The 23696-nt window shown below is 37.4% G+C and overlaps 1 protein-coding gene across 1 annotated transcript in view; it reads right to left on the bottom strand.

The window, feature by feature from the left end:
* Nucleotides 1–2819: 2819 nt before the first annotated feature.
* The window catches only part of LOC108232682 (splicing factor SWAP), a 43273-nt gene continuing 22396 nt past the window's right edge, over nucleotides 2820–23696 (bottom strand). The window contains exons 14-19 of the mRNA XM_017410623.3: nucleotides 20356–20552; nucleotides 14692–15134; nucleotides 13454–13579; nucleotides 12924–13055; nucleotides 11608–11680; nucleotides 2820–3506 (exon numbers count right to left, since the gene is read on the bottom strand). Of these exons, the coding sequence (XP_017266112.1) occupies nucleotides 3441–3506; nucleotides 11608–11680; nucleotides 12924–13055; nucleotides 13454–13579; nucleotides 14692–15134; nucleotides 20356–20552 (1037 nt within the window). The 3' untranslated portion in view covers nucleotides 2820–3440. The remainder of the gene's footprint in view (nucleotides 3507–11607; nucleotides 11681–12923; nucleotides 13056–13453; nucleotides 13580–14691; nucleotides 15135–20355; nucleotides 20553–23696) is intronic.

Here is a 23696-nt window from a genome sequence, read left to right as displayed (position 1 = left end):
ATATATATATATATATATATATATATATATATATATATATATAAAATCAATATAAAAAACAAGCACTTGCTGTGCATTAAAAAAGGAGAGATTTGACATTGCATTGTAAACCACTTCAAAATAAATTGTCTGACGGACTTTTTCTTTCACACCACAAGTAAGAACAGTGGGATCAGGAGGTACTCTTATGGCTATATTTGTGCAGGGGATTGATGTGCAGCATCTTTTACTTGTCACACTTGTAACACTAAATGTTACGTACAGAGCTGTATTGATCCCATCTACCATGTAAAATCTCAGTTCATGTCACTGAGTCTTTACAATGCTGTTTTTGTTTGGATTTTTTATCTTTTTCCATACAATTTTACATTTCTGTTGAGTTTATTCTAATTTTCCTAATATTTTTTTGCAACTGTTATTAGTAAAATAGTTCAAAAGCTACAGCTACATTATGATGTCAAAATGGCAGTGTTTGTTAGGAGAAACTATCTGAAAAAAGGTTTCTTAAATGTTATGTTTGCTTATGAACTACATGAAAAAAAACAAAAAACAACAAAGAGGACTAGTTGATCAGAATTGAGCCAATAAAGCAGAAACTAATCCAAGTTAATTTTACACTCTGTCAGGCACACTTTGGACACCACAGCACTACAGTCAGCCTGAACAGACAGAAACCCTGCCAGCATTTGTGTCAGGCTGTAATTGGTCTTTCAGTTTAAAAACTTTTTTAATTGTTTAGTCATTAAAAACAGTATAGGTAAGGCTTCTTATGTAAATGCGTCAAAGAAGACACAATGCACGCCAGCACTGTGTTACTGTTTAGTGCTGACGCTGCTTTTACTTGAATACAAACATGTTTTATATTAAATCTATTCATCACAGCATGAAACAAAGAACTCAGCAGATGTCAAGAGGTTAATATAATCTGGGTCAAAATCAGTGCAGAAAGCGTGAAACATCAACAGAAGTACTGATGAAGAGAGAGGACATATTTAGAGTTCTTAGGATCCACAGCTTAAAGCAGCTTCTTACATTTCTTCATACAATGTTCAAAAATAATAGGTCCGACTTGATCCAATTATATTCCAGTTAAAAGCACATTAATACCAGTTAGTAGAAAGATTGTCTGTTGAAGAAAACCAGCAGATCGTATCAAATCTTCCCTTCGGTGGAACCTCACATCCTGAATGGTGTGTTGGCAGCAGCGGAAAGAAACAACTCCTTTTTAACAGGAAGAAATTTTCCTTTCAGAAACTCTAGGAACCACGAGTAAACCTGCGGTCTGAGAGCAAAGTGCTCCAGCAGGAACATACGGAACATTAGGATCTTTAGCACGTTAGAAGTACGATTTTAATTTCCATTCTGAGTTTTACAGGAAGCCAAAGTTGGAGAAATGTGATTTCTTCTTCTAACTCTTTCGCAGCACCGTTTTAGATCAACTGAAGAGTTTTAGTGACTTTTCAGACATCCTGATTACAAAGAATTCCATCCCTTTGTGGGACGAGCAGGCCAGGTCTAATCTGAATGTGGTTAGCCAGATCTGAAAACATTGACGATAAAGATTATATATAGTACAGCAATTACTCTCCCCGCCCCCCTAAAATCTCTGTCTGCATCAGAATTGTCTTGTTTTTTTTTATTGATTACTTTTATGACTCAGCATGGCCTTAAAAAAAACATCATCAGTCTGAAGATGTAATCTTTTATGAGCTGGAACGCTGGCTGAAGTAATCAAGCTGGAGTTCACAAACAATTTCTGGATATTGGTTTACCTTCACTCTGGTGTCATCTCAGCAGTGACAGGCACACGGAGAATATTAGCCGATGCACCTTTTAGGGTTTGGAGGCTGCTGCGAGAGTAAACTCCACATAATCAATAGAGTGAAGCCTCGGGGCCAGTAGACATAATTTCCCTCTGTCTTATCGGAGCATCGCAAATGAATGACAAACAGACAGATGGCAGACGGGCGAAGACGCTCGCTGAGATTTTAAGCCTCATGTGTCAAGAAAAACAAAGAAAAAGAAAACATACATAGGCAAGTAAATGCTGTGCAAACCGTCTCTCCCCGTCTTTTAAATGACAGAAAATTCCTGTTTGCACTCATTACAACTGATAATGATGTTTGAACACTAAGGTTTTTAAAATGTTAAGTCCGTTTTATCAGTGTGAATGTATTCTTTTTAACCTTCAATATAATAAACATAATAAAGGAAGGTAATCTAGAAGTGAGAAAATGCCTCAGATATCAATGCTTAATTGTGATAATTCTGAGGTTTTGAATTTTGGTTGGTCTTTAATTTGAATCATCTTTTCTTACTATTTCTCAGCTAAAAGAAGCTAAAGACCTCTGGACTCATTCTGCTGTTTGTCTCCAAAATGATGAAGCCTGCAGCTGCCTGAATTCCTCCAGTTGAAAACTAAAAGATGTAAAACTTTAAACTTACATAAATAAGAAAACTGCTCAAGACTTTTCAACTTCCAGGTTCAGTATTTGGCATCCATGACTATCAACTGACAATTTCACATCAATGCTCACTCATTTGTATCACAAAAGAAGAAATTCCTAAATAATCAGTCAGTTTAATTTGCACCAAAGTTCATCTGCAGATAATTTTGTGATTAGCCTTTTTTTTCTTAACCCTAAGTCCTGTGCTGAGTATCCCTGACATGAAACAAATCCTAAAACTACAGTGCAACTAAACACAATTACTTCATATTGTATTTACAGGAAAAATGACTCATTTACTAACGTTTATTCTGCAGAAATTTGACTCCTGACACTTTGTAAAATAAGAAAAATAACAGGACCACAAATAAATCAGGACTGAAACTTTATTGACTGTTTTAAGTTTTACAAAAGTTGTTCTGCATTCAATTCCTTACAGTACAAACCTGGAACAGAAAAAAAAGAAGGCCACACACTAAAGCTGTGGGGGAGAATAAAAAATTAAAACCTTTTTTTTTCCAGTGGAAAGGTGAAGTGATGGCGAGAAAGGCAGAGAGGGATCAGCAGAGAGCAGAAGATGAAATTATCCAAACATAAACCTTCATAGGAGGTAACTACTGCAGCTCCACATAAAAAGCTGCAAAAATGACTGACATCATTTACGAGTTTATCGTAAAACAGGATGCGACAAATAAAACGGATTCTTTTCACAATTGACTCCAGCTGCGTGAAAACATATCAGCTGTGACTAAATCTCCCGGCAAATTAACCGTCTTCTCCAGTCAGGTGTGAAACCCAACGCTCCAGATCCAGCTCCAGCCTTCTTCATTTGTTCAACACCGCAGAGGACAAACTGTAGCGAAACTAAACTGTAGATCGCAAATAAAAGACACTGCTGATAGACATAAATCTCCGGGACACTGGAGAACGGCGCTCTATGAGTAGCAGAGTTTGTCATGGCTACAAGTAGATGACATCTTTTTTTTTTTTTTTTTAGGAAGTGGGAGGCTGAAAGGTTTTGGAGGAGGCAAGCATGGCTCGCACTTTGGCCATCAGATCCTGAAAACAGACAGAGACGAGTTTTAATAAACAGCATATGTTTCCACTTGGATCAGTACTAATGAACTTAGAGCACAATGGAGCCCACTCTAGACAGTACAGGACACCAGAAGACGTGGACAACATTGCTAAAGAAATGATGAAGAAATGACTAAAAACAGATTTCAGCGTTGCTACATATGCTTCAATTCCTAAAATATTTTGATATTATTGGGTTTTATAAATCTAGTTTGTGTGCAAACCTTTACAGCCACTTAAAATCAACTAAATGGGCAGATTAACATTAGGGCATGACTCAAACTTTGTCCATAAGCAGAGAAGACAACATGCACTGCCAATGTAAATGTATCTGGTATGCAGACGTGGAGACATTTTTTGGTACCCTTCCACAATAATCAAAAACACAACTCGTGACTGGAAAAGAAACTCCAGTTTTGTCTCATCAGCCCCAGAAAATTCTTCCCGAAACCTTGGAGCTTGTCAGCCTGCATTTTGATGAATTCCTGTCTGGCTTTGTGTTTTTCTGTCCATACTGGAGCCCTCCTAGGACTTCTGTAGAGCCCATTATGATTCAAAATGTGACGGACGGTGTCATCAGAAAGTGAAGTACTTTGACCTTGGAGTTTGACTTGCATATTTTTGGATGGTTTCCTTAGCTCTTTTTCTACCATCTGCACCATCAGTCTGATCAAACTGGAGTTGCATTTCCTCCTGTGTCCATGTCCTGGGAGGTTGGCTACAGTCCCACGAGCCTTATACTTTTTAATAATGCTGGTAACTGAAGTCACAGAAACATGAAGCTGCTTGGGGATGGTCTTCTAGCCTTCTAACAAAGATATCTATAATTTTCTTTGAGCTCCTTAAACAGCAAGCATTGTTTCATTGAACTAAGGTTACCAACAAATGTATCTGCGTCTTTATAGATCTGGCTTTTTTATATTCTTTGTATGAGTGTTTAGGGTCATAAAAGTTCCATCATGCTCACAGGAACCCCCTAACTGATCCCACGGCTATGAGCCCACTGGAGCATGTGTAACTTCAAAAACTCCAAAAACTGACAGGACTGAAGGCCTGTTACTTTGTAACATAATACCAACGATTGCCAGCAATGGAAAATAATTGCCATGATTTTCTTCCAGCACTGTGATTTGGCTCGACTTAAGCAGGCCCTTTCGAATTCTCCTACAAGTCCAATTGATCTCCAATCAGTGACCGAGTCAGAGAGCAACATTCTGCATTGATACACAAACTAATTACTATCACTTGAAGTAACTAACAAAGAGGATCGGGTTGAGGTTGTAACATTTTTCTGTTCTCTGTGCGACGCATTACAGCTCCTCAATGCATAATTATTCATGGTGTAATTAATCAAACTACTCCCTGAGGCATGAAAGAGCTGGTAGTAATGCTGCTCCCACTGGGAATCAACTAAGCAGCTTGAAGCAGCCGTAAGCTCACTGATTTGTTTTAGCTTCGTCTTTGCCAGCAGCTTGCATGAATGAACGCAGCCGTTAAATTGAACGGAGCGCGTCCATCATAGCAGAGCAACCCAGGAGGTTCGGACCAAACACAACAGGCTTGGCAAAAACACAGAGACAAAAGGAAGGTGGAAGTATGTTTAACTGTTGCACAGTTCGAGCCAACTTCAACCAAATAAAAGGTCAGCATACCCTCTTACAGGCAGATTTTTACTCCTTTCCCCACTTCTGACATATTTATAAGCACTATATTTGTAATTTTACCTTCTAAAGCAACAGGTGTAAGGAAAAACATGTAATTTTTGCAGTAAATTGCAACTGTGAAAAGTGAGCTCGGATAAAAGCAGGAAGCTGCCGAAATGCAGTTTTCGCTTCTCACTGTCCTTCCTCCAGATGTGTCAGATAGACTTAAATTCTGCTGACCGCCAGGCGAATGCTTGCATTGCAGAAAAGGAAGTGTTAATTTGCATTGCGTCCCGTGGGTGATTCATACACGAATGGACAGAAAAAATGAAGCCCCTGAGCTCTCCTGACAGACGAGACAAATTAACAGCTGTAATCACAGAGGGAAGGAGCTGTCACATCAAATCACTCAAAAGGCCATTTTTTCTCAAAACCCTGGTGAGACTGAGCAAACACAGACTCACACACTCGCAGACAGTTTCTTTGCCAAATGTGGCAAATAATGTTCTGACTAGAATTCAATTCTTTGTCAGCAGCAAGTGTCTTTCCAAACATGAGAGCAGGGGAAAAATAACTTTACTGCATTACAACTGTCTCGTGTGTGATAAACAAATCAAGTTAGAATACTGAAAAGGAATGACTTTCATTTATTATACAAAACATTAACTTAAATAATTCTTATTTCTCTTTTTGACATGCAAAAATCTTTTGAAAAGACCAACTGAGAACACTGCCTCTCACTCATATATATATATATATATATATATATATATATATATATATATATATATATATATATATAAATATATATAAATATATATAAAACTAGTAGAGGGTCTGCAACTGGAACATGTTTTTTATTAGGCTCCTAAACTCAGAGGTGAAATTTTAATGAGTCTGTGGTGAGTGTAAAAAGCGTGTGGTAATAGACAACAAATTGAGTCTGTTGATTTTAGAGCTTTCGCAACTTTTCCAAAGATGGTCTTCCAATTCTCACAAGCTTAAAAAGTTTAAAATGTTTTCCAAGAAGTTTATGAAATGGTTTAAAAAGTCGTCCTTATGCTTTTTATGAAGCAAATCCAAGATTTTGAATCTGCTCTTGGTAATCCATCCTGTGACTACTGTACATCGCTGTATTAGAGTTTTGACCATTAGTGTCCACCACCCTTAGATCAGAATGATCCAATTGTGGCAGGTTTGCTTTGGGGGGAAAAAGAAAGAAAGAAGAAAAAAAAAGAAATCTATCATTATATTATTACTCAAACACCACCTACTTAACCTTCACTAAATGTTTTGCACCAAACGGTCCTCTGTATTTAGCTTATGTCTGTCATGAGATACTGAAATGTGTGAAAAAGCAGCAAAGTAAAATAATAAAATAAAAATTATACTTCGAACAATATTTCATGAGGATTCTTAAAATCTTTCAGAGTCACTTTAAAAACATTCCAACAATTGTCTGGCTCAGTGGAAGCAAAATATAAAAAAAATGAGGGATGACTCAAGATATTTGCATAATGTTCTAATTCAAATATCCCTCGTTTTGTTAAATAGTAACTTTGTTACTTACTGCTTGTCTTGTAATTTAATTTCAACAGCTATAGTAAACAAAGCAGCTGTGAGTGCAGTGCAAAATAAACACGTGTCCTGTTGAGTTATAGTGGCCACCTTTACACCGGCCTTACTCTGACTTTTTTTACAGCTCAAAAGAGCCCATCTCTGCTGCTCAGAAATGCTGTTATAATGTAACATAAAGTTCCAGAAAGTGTCAGAGCGAGAGCAGAACGTGTTGTAGCACAATCTACGCCACAAACACAATACATGAATGTATTACAGGCCGTAAGGCTGGTGTTTATAGGGACGACATGAAATGTTTGTGAATGTGACAGGGGATTCTGAAATGCTTTAACGTTGGAATATATGTTATTTTACAGAAACGTCGGTTGAGTGATGTCCTGTTTGTTGCTCTGCTAACTCCTGAGTGTGCGACACAGGCTACAAGTTCATTTGCATATAGAGCGGCTAGCCTGATCCGATCCCAATCTGCCACTCAGAACCTATGCATGGACGCATATATGAATGTCAACACCAGGTGAGCTACCCATTGCAATCAGATTACCTACGAGTCACGATAACAGCCAATCTCTGATCATACTAAAAAACAACGCAACCACTGTTGTGTTTTTGTTTAGTTCATCCAATCAGGCCAGCATGAGGGGTTAGGTCAGCTCGAGCAAACAGATCATAGATGTGAGTTTACAGTTTGAGACTGATGGCGTATTCAAGTGTTATATTTTAGCACATACACAGCTAACATGAGTAAAAAGCAGCAAGGGAGGCATGTAGTTATTATTTGTTCTTCAATATGATTTGATGTAGAAGCTAAGTTTGAAGCTAAACTACCAAACACTGACACACCTGCCAGGGATGAATTCCCCTTGACTGAAGTCTTCAGTCTATGTCTTCAATATTAGTTTTTAACATTCCTTTTATCACAAGGGTCAAAAGAATTTAAACGTGCGCTCTGTGTTTAAGGTTCCAAACAATGCAATAGCAAACAGGTCTAAAGGTTCACCAATTAGCGATCAAACAAACGGCAAGGAGAGAGAGAGAGAGAAAAATAAAGAGGAACAAAGACAAACAGGCGTAAAATGAGAGATGCGATGAAGCAAAAAGCAACCAGGCACCCTCTGGAAAGCAAAGGCCATTATACAGATGAGGATATGCTGAATTATTCAAGATGTGTTTGTAAGACATCACAGATGGGGTATAAGTAGTTAGTGGTTTAGAATCGGGCCATGTTGCAGCAACATGTTTTTATGAACAAGTTAATGTTGCTGTGTTGAGATGAAGGCGAGAGAAGAGGCTGTGAGAGATAATGAGTACAAAAAAAAAATGAGAGTTTTTCTTTTTTGTAGTTTTGATGAGAGAGAAGCATTAAGGCAGGAGACGTGTGATGTATCTGCGGTGTATTTGTTATGCAAAGACCAAAGGCTCATTCGGAGAGATACTCTATCATTCTCAACCTCCACACACACACACACACGGGACAGAACAAGTCCCAATCGAGTTGGAGTAGCACCGGTGGTCACAGAATGGCTCGTGTTGCCTTGTTGACCTTCATTATGTCAAGTCTCAGAGCCAATTCCAACCGACACCAGAGACTCTCTGCACTCAGTGCAACACTTGTTTTTACAGGCAGAGATGTCTCTGCATCACATGTTGGATATTCTCACGGCTCATTTGGTAGCTAAATAATTTAAGTGTAAATCTACAAACTCATTCTTCATCCCTCAGTTAAATGTGTCTAATTGCAAGAGGATAAGTAAAAATACAGCATCATTTTTGTGTAAAGCATCTAAAGTGGGAAACGCAAAGTGCTGCAGAAACATATTTTGCATTAATAGCCTAAATGCTTCTTTATCAATCAACAAAACAGCTGTAACATAACCATACTGTTAAAAAAAACAGCATCCAGTTATTTCTCTGCAGTTTTTTCACTCAATAATCCATCATATTCCTTTGGCCTGAACAGATATGAGTACAGGCCTTTTTTAGAGCTGCTTTCTGGAAGTGGCATGAGTTCAGCCATAACCTGGACAGTAAAAGTTTAAACAGGGTTTAGCAGGAGGACTGTACTGCGCAGTAACAATTTACTGACAAGGTTTGGTTGGGGTTATAGTCTGAGTAAAATGTGTGCAGCGTTCAGAACCCTAATTGTTACTCTGAGACAGATACATAGCTCCACTAAGCTACTTTAAACGACTGACATAAAACTCAGTCATTCCATTAAGATGTACAATATTGCTATAAATATTTGACATTTTTTTTGGTCTCGAGTCACTTTTCTTTTTTAGGCCTGAAATTTAGAAAATGCTCCTAAAAAGCAAAGTGACACACTTTATAGTTTTAAACCAAAGCCTTTTATTTCAATATGCCAATGCCACAGACATGGAGAAGTTTCATCTATAAACTGCTGTAGGTAACCATTGTTGGCTCAGGGGGCTGGAGAGGTTCAAAGACCTGCTACAATTCCATTTTTTCCACCTTTTAGAAACTTGACAAGAGATGCACAGAGCCCTTTTTTAAGCTGAGATGTCTATACTGACAGTTCTTGAATAAAATGAGTGCTATATTTGTAAAGTCTCCATTTTTCTGGGTATAAATTTTATTTTTGTGTCACACGGAATGAATAGGTGGACTAATAGAGCTTTCAGGTTGCACCTTTTTAACAGTCACTGCTGTGTATAGAAAATGATAGAAAACCTTTTTAAAGACTGAGAATGGACAATAGGCTGGCTGGGTTATGGGTACGGAAATGAAAATGTTAAATTACTGTAATGTGGAATTGTAATAGCAAAGATGCAAACGCAGGGCCCTGATGAAAGCACAAAACAGAGCTGGCATTCTGACAACTGGTAATTATAGCTGGCAGGAGGGGGCAACATGCAGAGAAGGAAAAAAAGAGAAACAAAAATATTGTATAGACTTGGTCCAGTTGAACTTTAATTCAAACCATTTTACCTGATGTAGCTACATTCTATTTTTACCACTTATGCCTTTTCCTTCACTTAAATCCCTGGTCTAGTGTTAAGTTTAAGCCTGAATTAGCATCCATGCAGGTAGTTTGGTATTATTTGAATGAAAAAAAGGAAAGACGAACCGGCTCATTTTGCTGCCGCTGTGATAATAATGTCTCACAGCAAGTAGCACCAACTTCCAGTGCAATATTCAAGGCTTGCTCAAATTTGTTAAAATGAGCGTCATTATCTAAAACCAGTTGGCTGCTGATAGAAAAGAAATAAGGTTTGAGTTTGGTCCTGTGGGCATTTGTAACTCTTATTTCTAGAGAAACTTAAAAAGGTTGAGTGTATTTCAGAGAACTAAATAAACAAAGACTTCGCCTCTCCTAAAAATGCTCCAGCGACCCATTTTTCTTCATTTCATTTTTATCTAAACATGGTATCATTCTGTGATTGGTCACTGGCTAATTTGATTTAGGCTAAGATGTCATTTATTTATTTGTTTATTTCCTAACTAAATCACAGATGTTTTGCAAATGTCTCACATAAATTTTAGTCGAGCTAAAAGTGAAAAGTCTAAAAGTCCAGACCAAACAAGTTAGGTGTGAAAGTAAACAAAACAGAAAATAAATTTTCAACATAATGTTTGGTTGGTTTTATTGTGTTGTAAGTCCCATAATTTCCTGTTTTGTTGCTGTGTTTTAGTTGAAGCATTCTCTCAAACGTCCTTGTGTTTTTTTTTTAATATGCTGTGTTTTGAAGTTAGCTCAGGGTTCAAGTTATAATTGAATGTTTTGCTGTTTTTTCAAAAAAAATAAATACTGACAATAAAAAAGATTTACATACAGGCTTCAATTATGGGATTATTAAAAAAAGAGGGGAAAAAACATCATTAAGATGTAATATACTGCCATGTTGCTGAACATGTTCTCCTCACATCCAAGATTTTCACAACGGGAGAGAAGATTTGTTTGCTGCTAAAATGACAGATCTAGTCTTGATAAAGAAGGTTTGAATTAGAGTTAAGTTACTAAATTACTCATATTCTATTAACAGGTACCTACATGCTTCAGACCTGCAAGCTTCCAAAACTTCTTTTGACAAGAGGCACCTGAAGTACCATTTTACTTTCCATACTTCCCATTTTCCTCACTATTTTTTGGGGGTGTTTTATTTCTCTCCTTTTTGCTTTTATTCCTGCTATTTAATAGGTGTATTTTAATTGTGCTGTGATAACTGTGGATGTTATGTTTTCCCATGTTTGTGCTGCTGCCATTCTTGGCCAGGTCTCTCTTGGAAAATAATTTTTTTTTCTACCTGGTTAAATAAAAGGTTAATAAATAAATAAAAGGAGTAATGTGAGTTTATTGAATTCCACAAACAGCTTCAGCATTTTTGCTTAATTTCTGCTAATACAGTAATCACATGGTGTATGCCATATGTACCGTATGTATGGTGTCATTTTTTTAATCTCATCTTGTATTTGTCAAATTAAAAAAAAATGGTAAGAAACAGATGCTTTTTGTGCTGCTTGATGATGCATAAAACCTTAAAAGTTAAAACTGAAAGACTATGTACTTTCTTTTTATCACAACTGTACTCAATGTTCCAAAGAGTCTACTCAAGAGCATGTGAGCACATCCAACCACTTTGTAAGACGAATCCAAAGATATAACACATCAAGATCTCACAAGCATATGGTAGGTTTGATGGGGATATGTCAATAAAACAGAACAAAAAAAAACAAAGTAAAGTAACACTTGCCAAGACAAAAGCTATAAAAGCCAACTGAGTAAGTGCACAGCACTTTGCATCCTTTTTTTTTGCATGAAACAAAGAACACCACTCAGTGCATTTATTGAGTCGTCTGTAAAGTTCAGCAAAGGATATATCTGACATAAAAGCAAAGAACAATACCTGAGTTATTTTGGACTGCACGGAGGACACTATGGAAGAAGACACTGCACTGTCTTTCTCTTGAGAACCACCCCTGAAAAGCAGAGAGAGGAAAGAAACAGGGAAAAAGAAGAAAAAAAATCAATTGTGTTAACAGCAGAGTATATACAATATTCATGATATTTCTAAAATGCTCAAGTTGGACAGGCATCAGACGCAGCACAAAGCGAAAGGAAGAATCCAAGAACAGAAAAAGAAGACAGAGCTGTGTGACCCGGGAGAGCAGAAATATCCATCAAAAAGTGAAACCACCATCGAACGCAAACAATGCCAAAACTGTACGCTCCACATTTCCTGTCATGGCTCAGTCCAAATGTTTTATTCTCTCTGCTCTACAGTCAAACGCTTCAATATTCATCAAGGTAACTTTAAAAGAGAAAAAAAAAATCAACTGCATTAAGTTGATTAAACACAACAGGTGACAAGAAAGTGCAGCGTAGCCTGCAGCAGATGTCACAAATGGGCCAACACTGATAAAAAAACAGGCTCAGTCATTAGGTGAATGGACTTCAAAGGAAAGCAGCTTAATAAATTTAAAGAAAAAATAATAATAATAAAAAAAATTAAAAATGGGGAAACAGTCAAATCTTTTGGAAAGATTATGCTTATGCGATTGCTAAAATAATCAAAGTGCTCTTTTTGACCGATGAATCACATAAAAAAAAATACATTTTTCTTGGTCAAAAACTTAGTTTGCGTTTGAAATAAAATATAACTTGGCTGATGTCCTCGTCATAATGATGGAAAACAGTTGCACTTTTTTACAGTTAACATCCAAAACAAAACCCAAAGCGGTGCTGCAGGCTCAGTGGTCAGAGTACATGAGCAACACGAGGAGCCTTTATGTTTTCTCAAATTCACAAGCAAAAATATATAAAAGGCTACTAGTTCTTCTTTTTACATAACATTCATTAAAAATAGTTCTGGAAGAAACAACAAATATCTTGTGAAAGTCTCGCAGCCTTCAGAAGTCGAGCTGTTACTTGGCCTTGGCAAAAGGCTGCAGATATCCAGTTTAGTTATAATCTTCACTTTGATGATGATGATGAAGCTCCCCTGCCTTATTATCCAGGCTCATCCATACCAAAGTGTCTTTGTTGTTTCTCATTAATCTCCAGCTGGAACAGCAGATTTCTTTGCAAATGGCTACAAATTCTTCCAATTTGAGGCTGTCGTTTTAACAATCGCGTCATTCTTCGATGAACAGACATTTGATTTCGTGTGGAATCGTTAGATGTACACTTAGCTGGATTACTGACTAGCTTGACGAAAGTTACCTGGAGGGGCCCAGGCTGGACGCAGGGCTAGGTGATGGGGACAAAACTCTGGGTGAGGAATATGGTGAGACAGAAGAACCTACAGCTTGTATCTGTCCTTTCAATAAGCTTCTTTTATGTCCAGTAGGAGACCTAGGAGACAAAAAAAACAAACAAAAGTTTTCATTTGAAATTAGAATGTGACAGGATTTCTCCACACAGAAAATCTCTGATACATTAATGCAAATCTGTCTAAACCAGATATAAAATGACCAATTTCACAATAAATTGTGGGTAGTATGAGTTATACAAACTGCACTGGCAGCAAACAAAAACAGTTATGGTCTCCTAATAATTTGTCATTATAATCAGAAGTGAAGCAAACATTTTAGCCCCATCAACATGTGTGGCTATATGATTGCTACTTTCAGATTTTCAACCTACAATAATAAATACTGTCAGTATTTAAAAGAAAAAAAACAACAACCCGAATGTCAAGATCTATGACTCTTTTCTGAGTCCCTGCTGGTAACACCTGCTGTTAAATTTACCTGGATCTGGAATGACCCTTGGGGATGTTGGAGCTACTGCTGCGATGGTAACGATCTCTCTCCTCGAGTCTCTTCTCTGACGAGTGGCCCCTCCTGGCCCTTCTCCCTGGGGAGTGTGAACGAGATCTGACCACAAAGGACAGAGAGAATGTTAAAATGCGCAGCGAGCATTCAACAAAATGTGGCAGAATATGAGAGGGACGCTGGTAAAATCTACATAAAGTAGAGCAATAATAAAGACCAAAAAGAGGGGCCGAGTTGAACAAGATTTAGAACTGAATTTGGCACAGTTTACATTGATGTAGTTAAACATGGTTTAAATTCTACGTGATTCAGCATTTTAATTAGTTTAAAGAAAAATATTTCATTCTCATTTTCAGAATAGAGATATGGCATTCTAGAGGCTCTCCTACAAATATTGTATTAAATATTAATGGATAGTCTAAGAGATTAATTACCCTCTTAGGTTTCTTTCTACAAAGGGCAGAGCTAATTTCATTTTGTCCGCTGGCTAGTATGAAAAGCATGCACGTCATTATCCATGTCATTTGCAAACATAAATCAGTAAAAGAAACAGGAAAGGAAATTAAAGTCATTTTCTAACAACAAGGCCAGAAAGGAACATCAAGAACACAACACAAACCGGCAGAATAATAAGAACTAAATCTTGTAATACAGGATATTACAAACAGTTGATTGTGACCAGGTCAGATCTTTACTATATTACAAAAAAATGAAATAAAATAAATAAAAATTTACAGTAATTTCACAGCTCTGCTGCATAAAACGAATGCAAGTAATAAAACTATTGCTTCCAGTTTGCTTTGCTAGTAATGAGCAGCACCAAAAAGCAGAAAACTTGTTATTTTCAGTGCATATTGCTTTTGGTGGGGAACAAACATGAGCACAAATACATAAAAAATAAGTTTCCCTTAAAAATCGCAGTCCCTTTTAACATGGTCACGTTTTACATCAACTTATCGTACGTTATTCAATGCACTCTTACATTCTTTCATAAAAACAAGCCCAAATGACTATTAGTTCAATAATCAGCTGTGGAAGGAACACACTGTGACACAAACAGATTTACTGCTCAACCAGGAAATAAGTGTGGTGCTACTACGGTGCCAGGTTAGTGTGGTCACAGGACCCATAACAGCTTTGGGAAGCAAACAAACAAACAGAAAACGTCACATTTGTTATAACACATCACCAACAGTGGTGAACGTGGATCTTACCGGGACCGCTGGGCTCTTTTGTAGGCACTGGGAAGTGAGTGTCCGCTCTTCGATCTCGACTTGGACCCTGACCTCGACCTCCTCCTGTGTTTTTTCTTCTTTTTGTCTTTATCCCTTCCTTTGTTCCGATCTCTGTCTCTGTCTCTCAGTCTGTCCCTGTCTCTGTCTCTCAGTCTGTCCCTATCTCTGTCTTTGTCCCGATCTCTTTCTCTGTCTCTGTCTCTATCCCTGTCTCCGTCTCTGTCCCTGTCCCTGTCCCTGTCCCTGTCTGGGCCTTTGGACGTGGTGTAAGATGCTGAAGACGATGAGCGGGTTGGAGTTTCCCTCGTGCGGTTTGCCTCGCGGTTCTCCAAGAAGAGCCTTTTATCCTGAGGATACACAGCAGGTGGATGATACCCCTGAGGAGGCGCAAGATCAGTCAGAGCAGAGAAGGCGTCTTCCAGCTAGAAAAAGGCAAAAAAAGAAAACAAAATCAGCATTACACACATGGAAATTTTATGATAATAACATTCTCCAATTAACTGTCTTAAAGAGATGAAAAGAAAACAACGCTTTGACATCAAGGACATTAATTTCTTTTAATAAACTCCAAAATCAAAATGGAAACATGTCTACCTAAAGAGATGCAGGGATGCATAAGCCTGCTTGTGTGTGTGTGTGTGTTAAATAAATACATTTCTAGTCACATCCTCTCAATGTGCAGCTTTGTCAATGTTACATAACTCATGCTGACGGAAGATTTTAGAAAGGAAAATACAAGGACTGATATGGGAAAAAGCCATTTCTGCAAGGTTTTTTTTTGTTGTTAATGCAGAGAACTCAGTGTTTGAGGGTTTGATCCTAAGAGATGTTTTAATAATTCAAGGACTTCCTCTAATTTTTGTCTCTAAAACATTAATATTTTAAAATATGGTTACAAATATTTAAGAAGCTTTCTAATAAAATATACGAGTAGAAGACAAGAATGTAAATATATGTGCTCAGTTTCTATGTGAAATATATTATCTGAGGTAAGAGTAAAAGGATAAAATGATCATATATGAACCTAAAACAGGGCAGTGGAACCTCAAGTAGCCAGTTCAGACAGAGATGAAATTTGCTACAACTTTTTGGTGCTTTTGGGGCCCACTGGCAACTAAAAGTAATCAAACATAAACTTTTCATGATAATAAATACAGCACTAGAGAACTCCAGTGTGAGATTCATACGCTGAAGAAATTTAACTGCTGAATAAATCAGAGTGGATAATCTCTTCAATCCTGTCACTCCTCACCCCACAACTTCAGTTTGTAAAAAAAAACAGGTGGAGCATAAAAGGAGAACGGGCAGATGATGATGATGAAAGACAATAAAAGGAGGAGGTAAGTGTGGTAAAGAAGCAGGCAGCAGAGAAACAACAGAATGTGTTTGTGACGCAAAACGAGATATATCTGAAAATGAGGAATATTTATTTTCCTGCTTGGTCAGAGCATCATCTGGATGTGTGGGTTACAGTAAAAAAAAGAGAAAAGTAGGAAGTGATATCTGGTTTTCGAATTAGGCCTGACATGTAGGAGGCTTATCCAAACACGAGGCAGAATAAATGTCTGCCCTTTCACACCTGCTCTGGCAAGATATGGACCCTCAAACCTAAGAGGCTGAAAAATAACATAAAAAAATATATAAAGATAGATTTGGGATGGAGGAGAAGAAAGATTATGTTCCCACAGACCTGATGTTGTTTTTTTTAATATTAAAGACAATATCATAACCACTAATTATGTAAGCAACTAGGCTGCAGCAGAGATGTTTTTTTCATATTTGACAAGAGCGGTTATTAGGAGGATTTGATGTGAGAAAAAGTGGAACAGTTCTCATGGACACAGTGGATTTAAATTAAGACTTCACCAAAAAAAAGAAAAAAATCTTCTCTTGATGGAAGCCAATTACAGAAGTGAGGACACTCTCACTACTTTATATAAAATCCTTAATGAGAAGTAAGCAATGTCCTGTACACTTAGCTCCACCAGACGATGACAGAATATATTAAGCCACAGTTAAATCGCACATTTGCAGTGCTAAAATTTTTATTTAAAAAAAAAAAAAAAGATTGCCTCTGCCTGTGAAACGTAGCCAGAGGCTTTGGTTTTCCCCGTGACAGCGTACACGAGCTTCTACAATTATGTTACGTAATCAATGTGATGAACACAGTGGGGAAACATGCAGACCTTACATCAAGTCGGCTAATTCAACCCGGATCTATAAACGCGTGGAATAAGCAGAATCCCAGCACACCGAGGCTTTGTGCACTACTGCTCTTCCAGAATGCAGCGCTGGCTTTAGATCTTCACTAAAAAGGAGAAGTTTTATTCACCCCAAAGCATTTCTTTGTCTTCATTTTCTTCTGTCCTTTTTTTCTCATTTCAGGTAACATTTAAATGTCATAACATAGATTTCAATATCTTTAAACTCTGTTCAATACAGGGTTTTTTATTCAACAGACACATTTTGTCTTTAACACCTTTAAAGTACTTTACCTTCCAACACACTCTGTTATAATGTCTTTTTCCTTTATTTTCTATCAGTAAGTTATTCACCGAAGTGTTCGTAGTTCCTTCAGGATAAGTATGCTGTGATGGCTACTGCAGAAGTCTCGAAACATCTGGAAAAGTTTGACCTAGCTGGCGCAGCAGTGTCAGGAGCCAACCAAGTGCCACCTGGCCTTTCAGGCAGCCGGCCAGATTGCCAAGCACCTGTCGGGCCAACAAGAGGAGCTGACAGGCAACATCCATCATATGGACGGGGGAATCTGCACATCAAATGCTGCCGTTTCTTATTTACACTATAAAGTGCTCTTGCCTCTTTCTGTTATTTAATATGACAAAAAAGCTCTGCAATTATTGCAAAACTATTCTGAAATGTTAAAATGGGGAATTATTAACAAAAAAAAAAAACCTTCTTCTATAATCTGTGAGGCACTGAGGAGAAGAAAAGATGTTCAGGTGTTAGCTCTTCAGTGAGTCACAATGGTTTTTAAGGTGATTGGCTAACCACCTTCAGAACGTGAGCTTCCAGCATTTCATGTTAGAATATCTTATAAATCTATCTGGATTTTGAAAAAAATAAGTCATCTACAGTTGTTATTACAAACTACTTTTTATAGTATCTATTAGGGATGAGCAAGTACACCACTACCTGTATCTGTATCTGTACTTGGAGTGGGCGGGGCCTAACCCAGAAGTGGGTGTGACATACCACCAGCCAAACTTAGAGAAAGCAGACGATGTAAAAAAAAAAAAAAAAATCCCTGACCGCGACACGAGCCGTTGGCGCTCTGTGAGTGGCCAATCACAGATCGTGAAAACAGTCAGTCACCCAATGAGGATTTTCCTTCGGGACGAGCACGGATATTGACGAGTTTTACTCGTATCATACTCGTAATTGTCAAAAAGGATTTAACCCTAGTATCTGTCATCACATCTAAAGAAACATACAAGATGAGTTGGCAATGAGTTCTATTGAATTTAACCAAAACGGATTTTAAAAATAAGGACTAAAAGACATAACCATAACTAAACAAATGTTCTCGACATCAACCAGGTTTTAGGAATGAGTCTGGCCTCATACTGTGGGTAAAGTTGTTTTCTTAGAAAAACTGTTTGTTTCAATTGAAAGATGCAAGAAGTCATTATCGCTGCCAGCAGCAGCACAATGATAACTCAATTAGATTACACATGCAAATTCTTCCTTTTTTAATGACAGAGTGAAATTCCTGGAATAAAGCTGCTGACATGAAAAGCTTTCCTTCACGTTATAAAATGTGTCACACTCACATTTAAACAGAAAAACACTCAAATGTAAAGCAGCTTCAAATATTGGGTTCTATGAGCAAAATGAAGCTAAAACTGTTACATGTCACACATGAAGTGACATGTTTAAGGTGTGTGTATTCAAATATTCTTCAAAATAAAGGAATAAATAAAATTGCAATGAGTAATTCTGCCTTTTTCTCCCTACAATCCTGCTCAGATGGAAGCTGATTTTATTTTAGTTTGAAGCTCTCAAGTCAACTCTTACAACTTCAACATTGTGTAAAACTTAATTATTAAAGTTCTCTGACCAAAGATTTGATTCCAGTTAAAGTTATTAAAAAAAAGACTGAAAAATGTAGCCAGAACATAATATTATTGACTCCAGAGTGGACTCTGGACCGACCACTTACTAACGAGATGTGACAAGGCAGAAGTTTTTGTTGCTCTTATAAAATACGGGACTCTTATTTCTCTGCTGCTGCTGCTGCTGTAATGAATGGGTTTGTTGTTGCTGTTGTCGTTTCACCTGCCAGACGAATATTACAAAACCCCTAATTTCATCTCAATCAGTTACATTGTTTATATTTAAAAAAAAAAAGAGAACAAAAATGTGTTAAACGCAGCATAAAAAAAGATTTTTACCACACTGGGAGGAAATTAAACTGCATGAGCTGAGACTGACTGGATAAGTGTGTATATATATATATATATATATATATATATATATATATATATATATAAAGAGAAATGTCAAAATCTCTCTGATGTTTGCTTGTCAAATTATTATTTAGTTAAACAGCTATGCTTCAAAATAAAGAATAAAATTATGTACTCTTTAGATGCATGGCATTGCAAACATGGAAGATTCTGAATCTGTGTTCATACGTCAAAAAACACTTTAGTGAATGTTAATGAATAATATTCTACACTCAGAAGTGAAGACAATGAACAGATTATAGCGTGCACACAGCAGACACCTGCGCAAGATGACTGAGCAAAATATACAACTGGAAGCATACAAATACTTTGTTTCAAACTACCAAGTAGTGACACAGGGGGATGTGAGGGGACCCATCAAGATAATGAAACTGCATCAAGATTAGTCTTCTCGTCACATCGCAGCTCTCTGAATTGTTATCAAATCGAATTGTGAAGTGCATAAAGAGTCCCCACTTCTGACACTCCTGGACATCTGGTACTGATTTTCTTCCCCCCAAATAATCACAATTATTTTTGTCACAAGTCAGGTCATAAAACAACACCACAGGTACGACTGCAGAGTAACTTAACAGCCAGTCGAGGTTAAAACACGCTATAATCACATAGTACAAAAGCCAGGGGCAGTACTGTTGATCCATTTCTCTGTTGATCCATTTTCTTTAGAACTTTAATTAAATACAGAGAGAAGTTGAATTTTTTAGTCATATAAAAAAAACTAAAAATAGGAGTTCAGTGACATATGTGATGCAAACCTTTGCTGTTATTACCAAAACTAAAAAACTCAACCCCTGCAATAAAAAAAGAAAGGAACTTTTCAGCTCCAAAGTGCATTTTTTGCAACCTGAATTCATTTGAAGCTAACTTTTGGAGGCAATAAGAACAGGAGGCTGGTTTACTTTACTCTGCAGGAGTAATACACTCATCTGCATATCCCAAGTGCTCACTTAAAGGCAAATTTTCAAATGTACAAGGGTCTAAAAAAAACTAGGGTTTGCTATTTCATTACTTTTCCCCCTTACAAAATGTACAGTTTAAAGTGGTTTCAGAAATGTAATTAGTCACTGAGTAAATCATTAGGTCAATCTTTTAAACAGGAATATGAAGACAAACACACAAAATGACTAACGGCAGTCTCTGTCCACCATTTTCTTACCTCAAATTGAGCACATGACTCTAGCTCAGCTCTCTTGGCCTCGGGCTCTCCAGTGACTGGGTTGCGGAGGGTCTGCAGAAAAAGCGCTGCCTTCCTCTTCCTCTCCGCCTGTAGCTGTTTCTCTTTGGACTCCTTCGCTGCCTGGGCCAGCTTCTCCCTGGCTGCAGCTGCCAGACGATCTTCCAGTTTCAGCTTGGCTGAGGGCGGCGGGATGAGTGGGCAAACACAGGAAAAAAAAAAATGTTTAGATTGTCATTACTCTCCACTTTTTTTTTTATCCCAGCTAAATATTCTGCTACCTAAACGGCGGTAAGGGAGCGGAGAGAAAAGAAAAAAGCTCGTCCAAGGGCAAAAACTATTCCTGCAAAGAGAAGAATTTAAAGTCAAACAGAAGGTGGAGAGAAGAAGAGATGAAAAACACCGAGAGGAAATGAAAATTGAAGCAACAAGCAGGATGAAAACTACAAGTATTTTTCCACTCTTGCTGTCATCTTCTGCTGAGGTGATTTCAGACAATTTTCTGAGTTTTGAACTGCTGTAGATTGGCAAAGTTCCTGCTTTGAAGTGTAACAACTGACTACGTCTTGGGTGATGCATAATTTCACGCAATTTGGAGTTTACAAAAACGGAAGAAGAAAACACACAGAGAGGGAAGACAGATTCTGAGTGACAAGGAAAATACAAAACCCTATTTAACAGAGATGACAGGTGACAGAAAACAGGCTGAAGGTGAAAGGGATAAGGAGGCAGTAAGGAGAATGAAAGCAAAAGCATGAGCCAAACAAAGACAGGACAGCAGCACATGTGGACAGAAATATGCTGAAACAAAACCGGTTGTTTTTTTGTTACGCAACCACTGGGGGTTCTGCTGTCTCTTAAGTGTTAAAAATAAGCCAGCTGCTGAGGCAAATCACACTTGAGTACAGTGAAGAACAGCCAAGAGGAGCAGACTCCATCTGTACCTCAAACCCAATTCTGGCTACTGTATTTGCATATGCATTTAGCTTAAACTCCATAAACAAATACTTCCATATGAATATACAGATTCTGTTGAAAAGGGACTAGAATATTGGTATCAGAAGCTTTTTGGGGACCATTTGTACCTGACCAGTTTGTTTGAACGAGCATTAAGTGCATGAAGTCGTGTGAAGAAAAACCAGTCACACACTGACCGAAACACACTTTGCAATCTAATGAACATTTAAATTATTAGCTGCTCAGACATGCAACATAAAAACTACATTTAACTCAAAAACCGAGTGATTGTTTAAGTCACTGCTCAGGTAAAGGAGCAATCATTATTCAGATTCACTTGTTAAGGGTCATATGTTTTTCTATAGAATTTGTTTTAATTAAAGATCTTGCAATCGTGCAGCAACTCATACAAGAGTGTTTGCTTACATATCCAGAAATCCTGAAGGGGAAACAATTTGTCAAAGTGAAGAACGCGAGTCCAAATTTAACTCTGCTTTAATTCATATTTTTGGTCATTTGTAGTGAAAACAGAAACTCACAGATGATTAAAAAATTAAAATTTTCTTGAGTTTTTTTTTTTTTTTTAGTTAGCTAGAACCAGGTCAGGTGCTCATGAAACAGTGTGACAGTTTTGTGCTAAAAATAAAGTCATGCATACTTTAACATCTTTATTGCTTAAGTGTAATGGATACCCAGAAGCCAGTAAAGGGTGCTGCATAGATATAGAAGCATATGTGTAAATTTAGAGGAATGTTAGTTGTCTACTTGCAAATCACCTTTTTTCATTTTAAAGAAGCCATATCTTCTGATTCGTGCTGCATTTATGTTTTGGTTACCAACATAAACCAACATTTGTTTTCAAAGATATAAATGTTCAAATTTAGGTTTGGTGTTGGTAGAAAAGGTATCAATGAGAGCATAAAGTGTGGAGGAGGATGCAGAGAGGTTGCAAAGTTTACCAAGTATGGAAGAGGAAAGGTGACAAGAGTTATGTTCGTGTGTTGAGAGAGCCAAGAACTTTTCAGAACAGTACTTCGAAAGGATATGTTAGAAAGGTTATTATTAATGTTAAGACAGGTCCTGGAAAACAGTGGGTCTGTACTGGATTGGACTGACCTAGCAGTCTGGGCTGGTTTCCTGCAAATGACGTAGGAGTTATGTAAACTTTTGACCAATCATGAACTGGTCAGAAATATGCAATACACACCAATGTATTTTGTCTGTATAAAAACACCTTAATTTCAAAGATGCTTTGGGACTTGGGGGATTTATTGACACAACTGATCATCTTCAGAATTACCCCAGTGTATTTGGCTGAAATGAGATACGAGTACCTGTCTATCATTTTGGTGTGGGAACTACCTTTTTTCACCTACAAAAGAAAAGAAGTAAAGCAAACTGAAAGACAGAGCAAAGCTCCACAATATGAGGCCCCTGTCAACAAATTCAATATCAGCTGAGATTTTTTTTTTTTAGTTCATCATTTGATTTAGTTAGAATGCAAATATTGTCTGTAAAAAACCCCAAAACATGACATAAATAGCACATCTCAGAGCAATGATTTCAACTAATTAAAAAGAGCGACTATTTCAGATACTACGAAGTATTTCAAGTTGTCTCACTAGCAGAATCAAATAAGTAGACCCACTGGGAAATACTCGCAGCTTTAATTTATGCATTAAATGAAAGGAACTGAATTTAGTGTGTGTGGCTTTTTTTTTCAGCCCATCACCACAGATAAGTGTTTGCCGTCTGTCACTGATCCTTCTGCTATCTGATCAAATTAGGCCTACAGACTGACAGCCACTTTACTGCACAGCAAAGGCAATTCGGCCAGCTTTTTATTAGGCTCTTCCTGCCTCTTTCTCCGGCTGCCTGTCAGCTTCAAAAGAGACCATTACATTCTAAAACTGTTTCAGTGAACCTAAATGAACCTGACAACCCCCTTGATGCTGAGAAGTAGCACATTTGTCTTTGACTCTCTGTCCATCTTTTAAAGTTCTAGTTCACAGCTGTCTTTCTAGTCGGTGGAAGATTATGATGCTTTTGCTCTAATCTTCTGGTCTCAGAAGATGCTGAAATTCGAGTCTTTAAAAGACACACGCTGTCTCCAGGGCATTTGGCTGAATAGCAAACAAGAGAACCTCAATCATGAGAATCTTATGAGCACAGCAATAAACATTTTATAATGTGAATTTTACTCTGCCCAGAAGCTATGGAAGAAAAGCCTTTTTTTTTTACTTAAAATACAATGAAACATAGTCTCAGAGAATATTGCTCTAATCTTCTTCTTCTTGGTCACTTGCTTTTTATGACTTCAGAAAGGGTGTCATATTTTTAATGAAGGTGAGTTTGAGGTGCAGACA

Source organism: Kryptolebias marmoratus, linkage group LG14, assembly GCF_001649575.2.
Source record: "Kryptolebias marmoratus isolate JLee-2015 linkage group LG14, ASM164957v2, whole genome shotgun sequence".
Classification (NCBI taxonomy): domain Eukaryota; kingdom Metazoa; phylum Chordata; class Actinopteri; order Cyprinodontiformes; family Rivulidae; genus Kryptolebias; species Kryptolebias marmoratus.
Note: the sequence above shows the minus strand (reverse complement) of the source record. Positions and strands in the feature narration are given on the sequence as shown.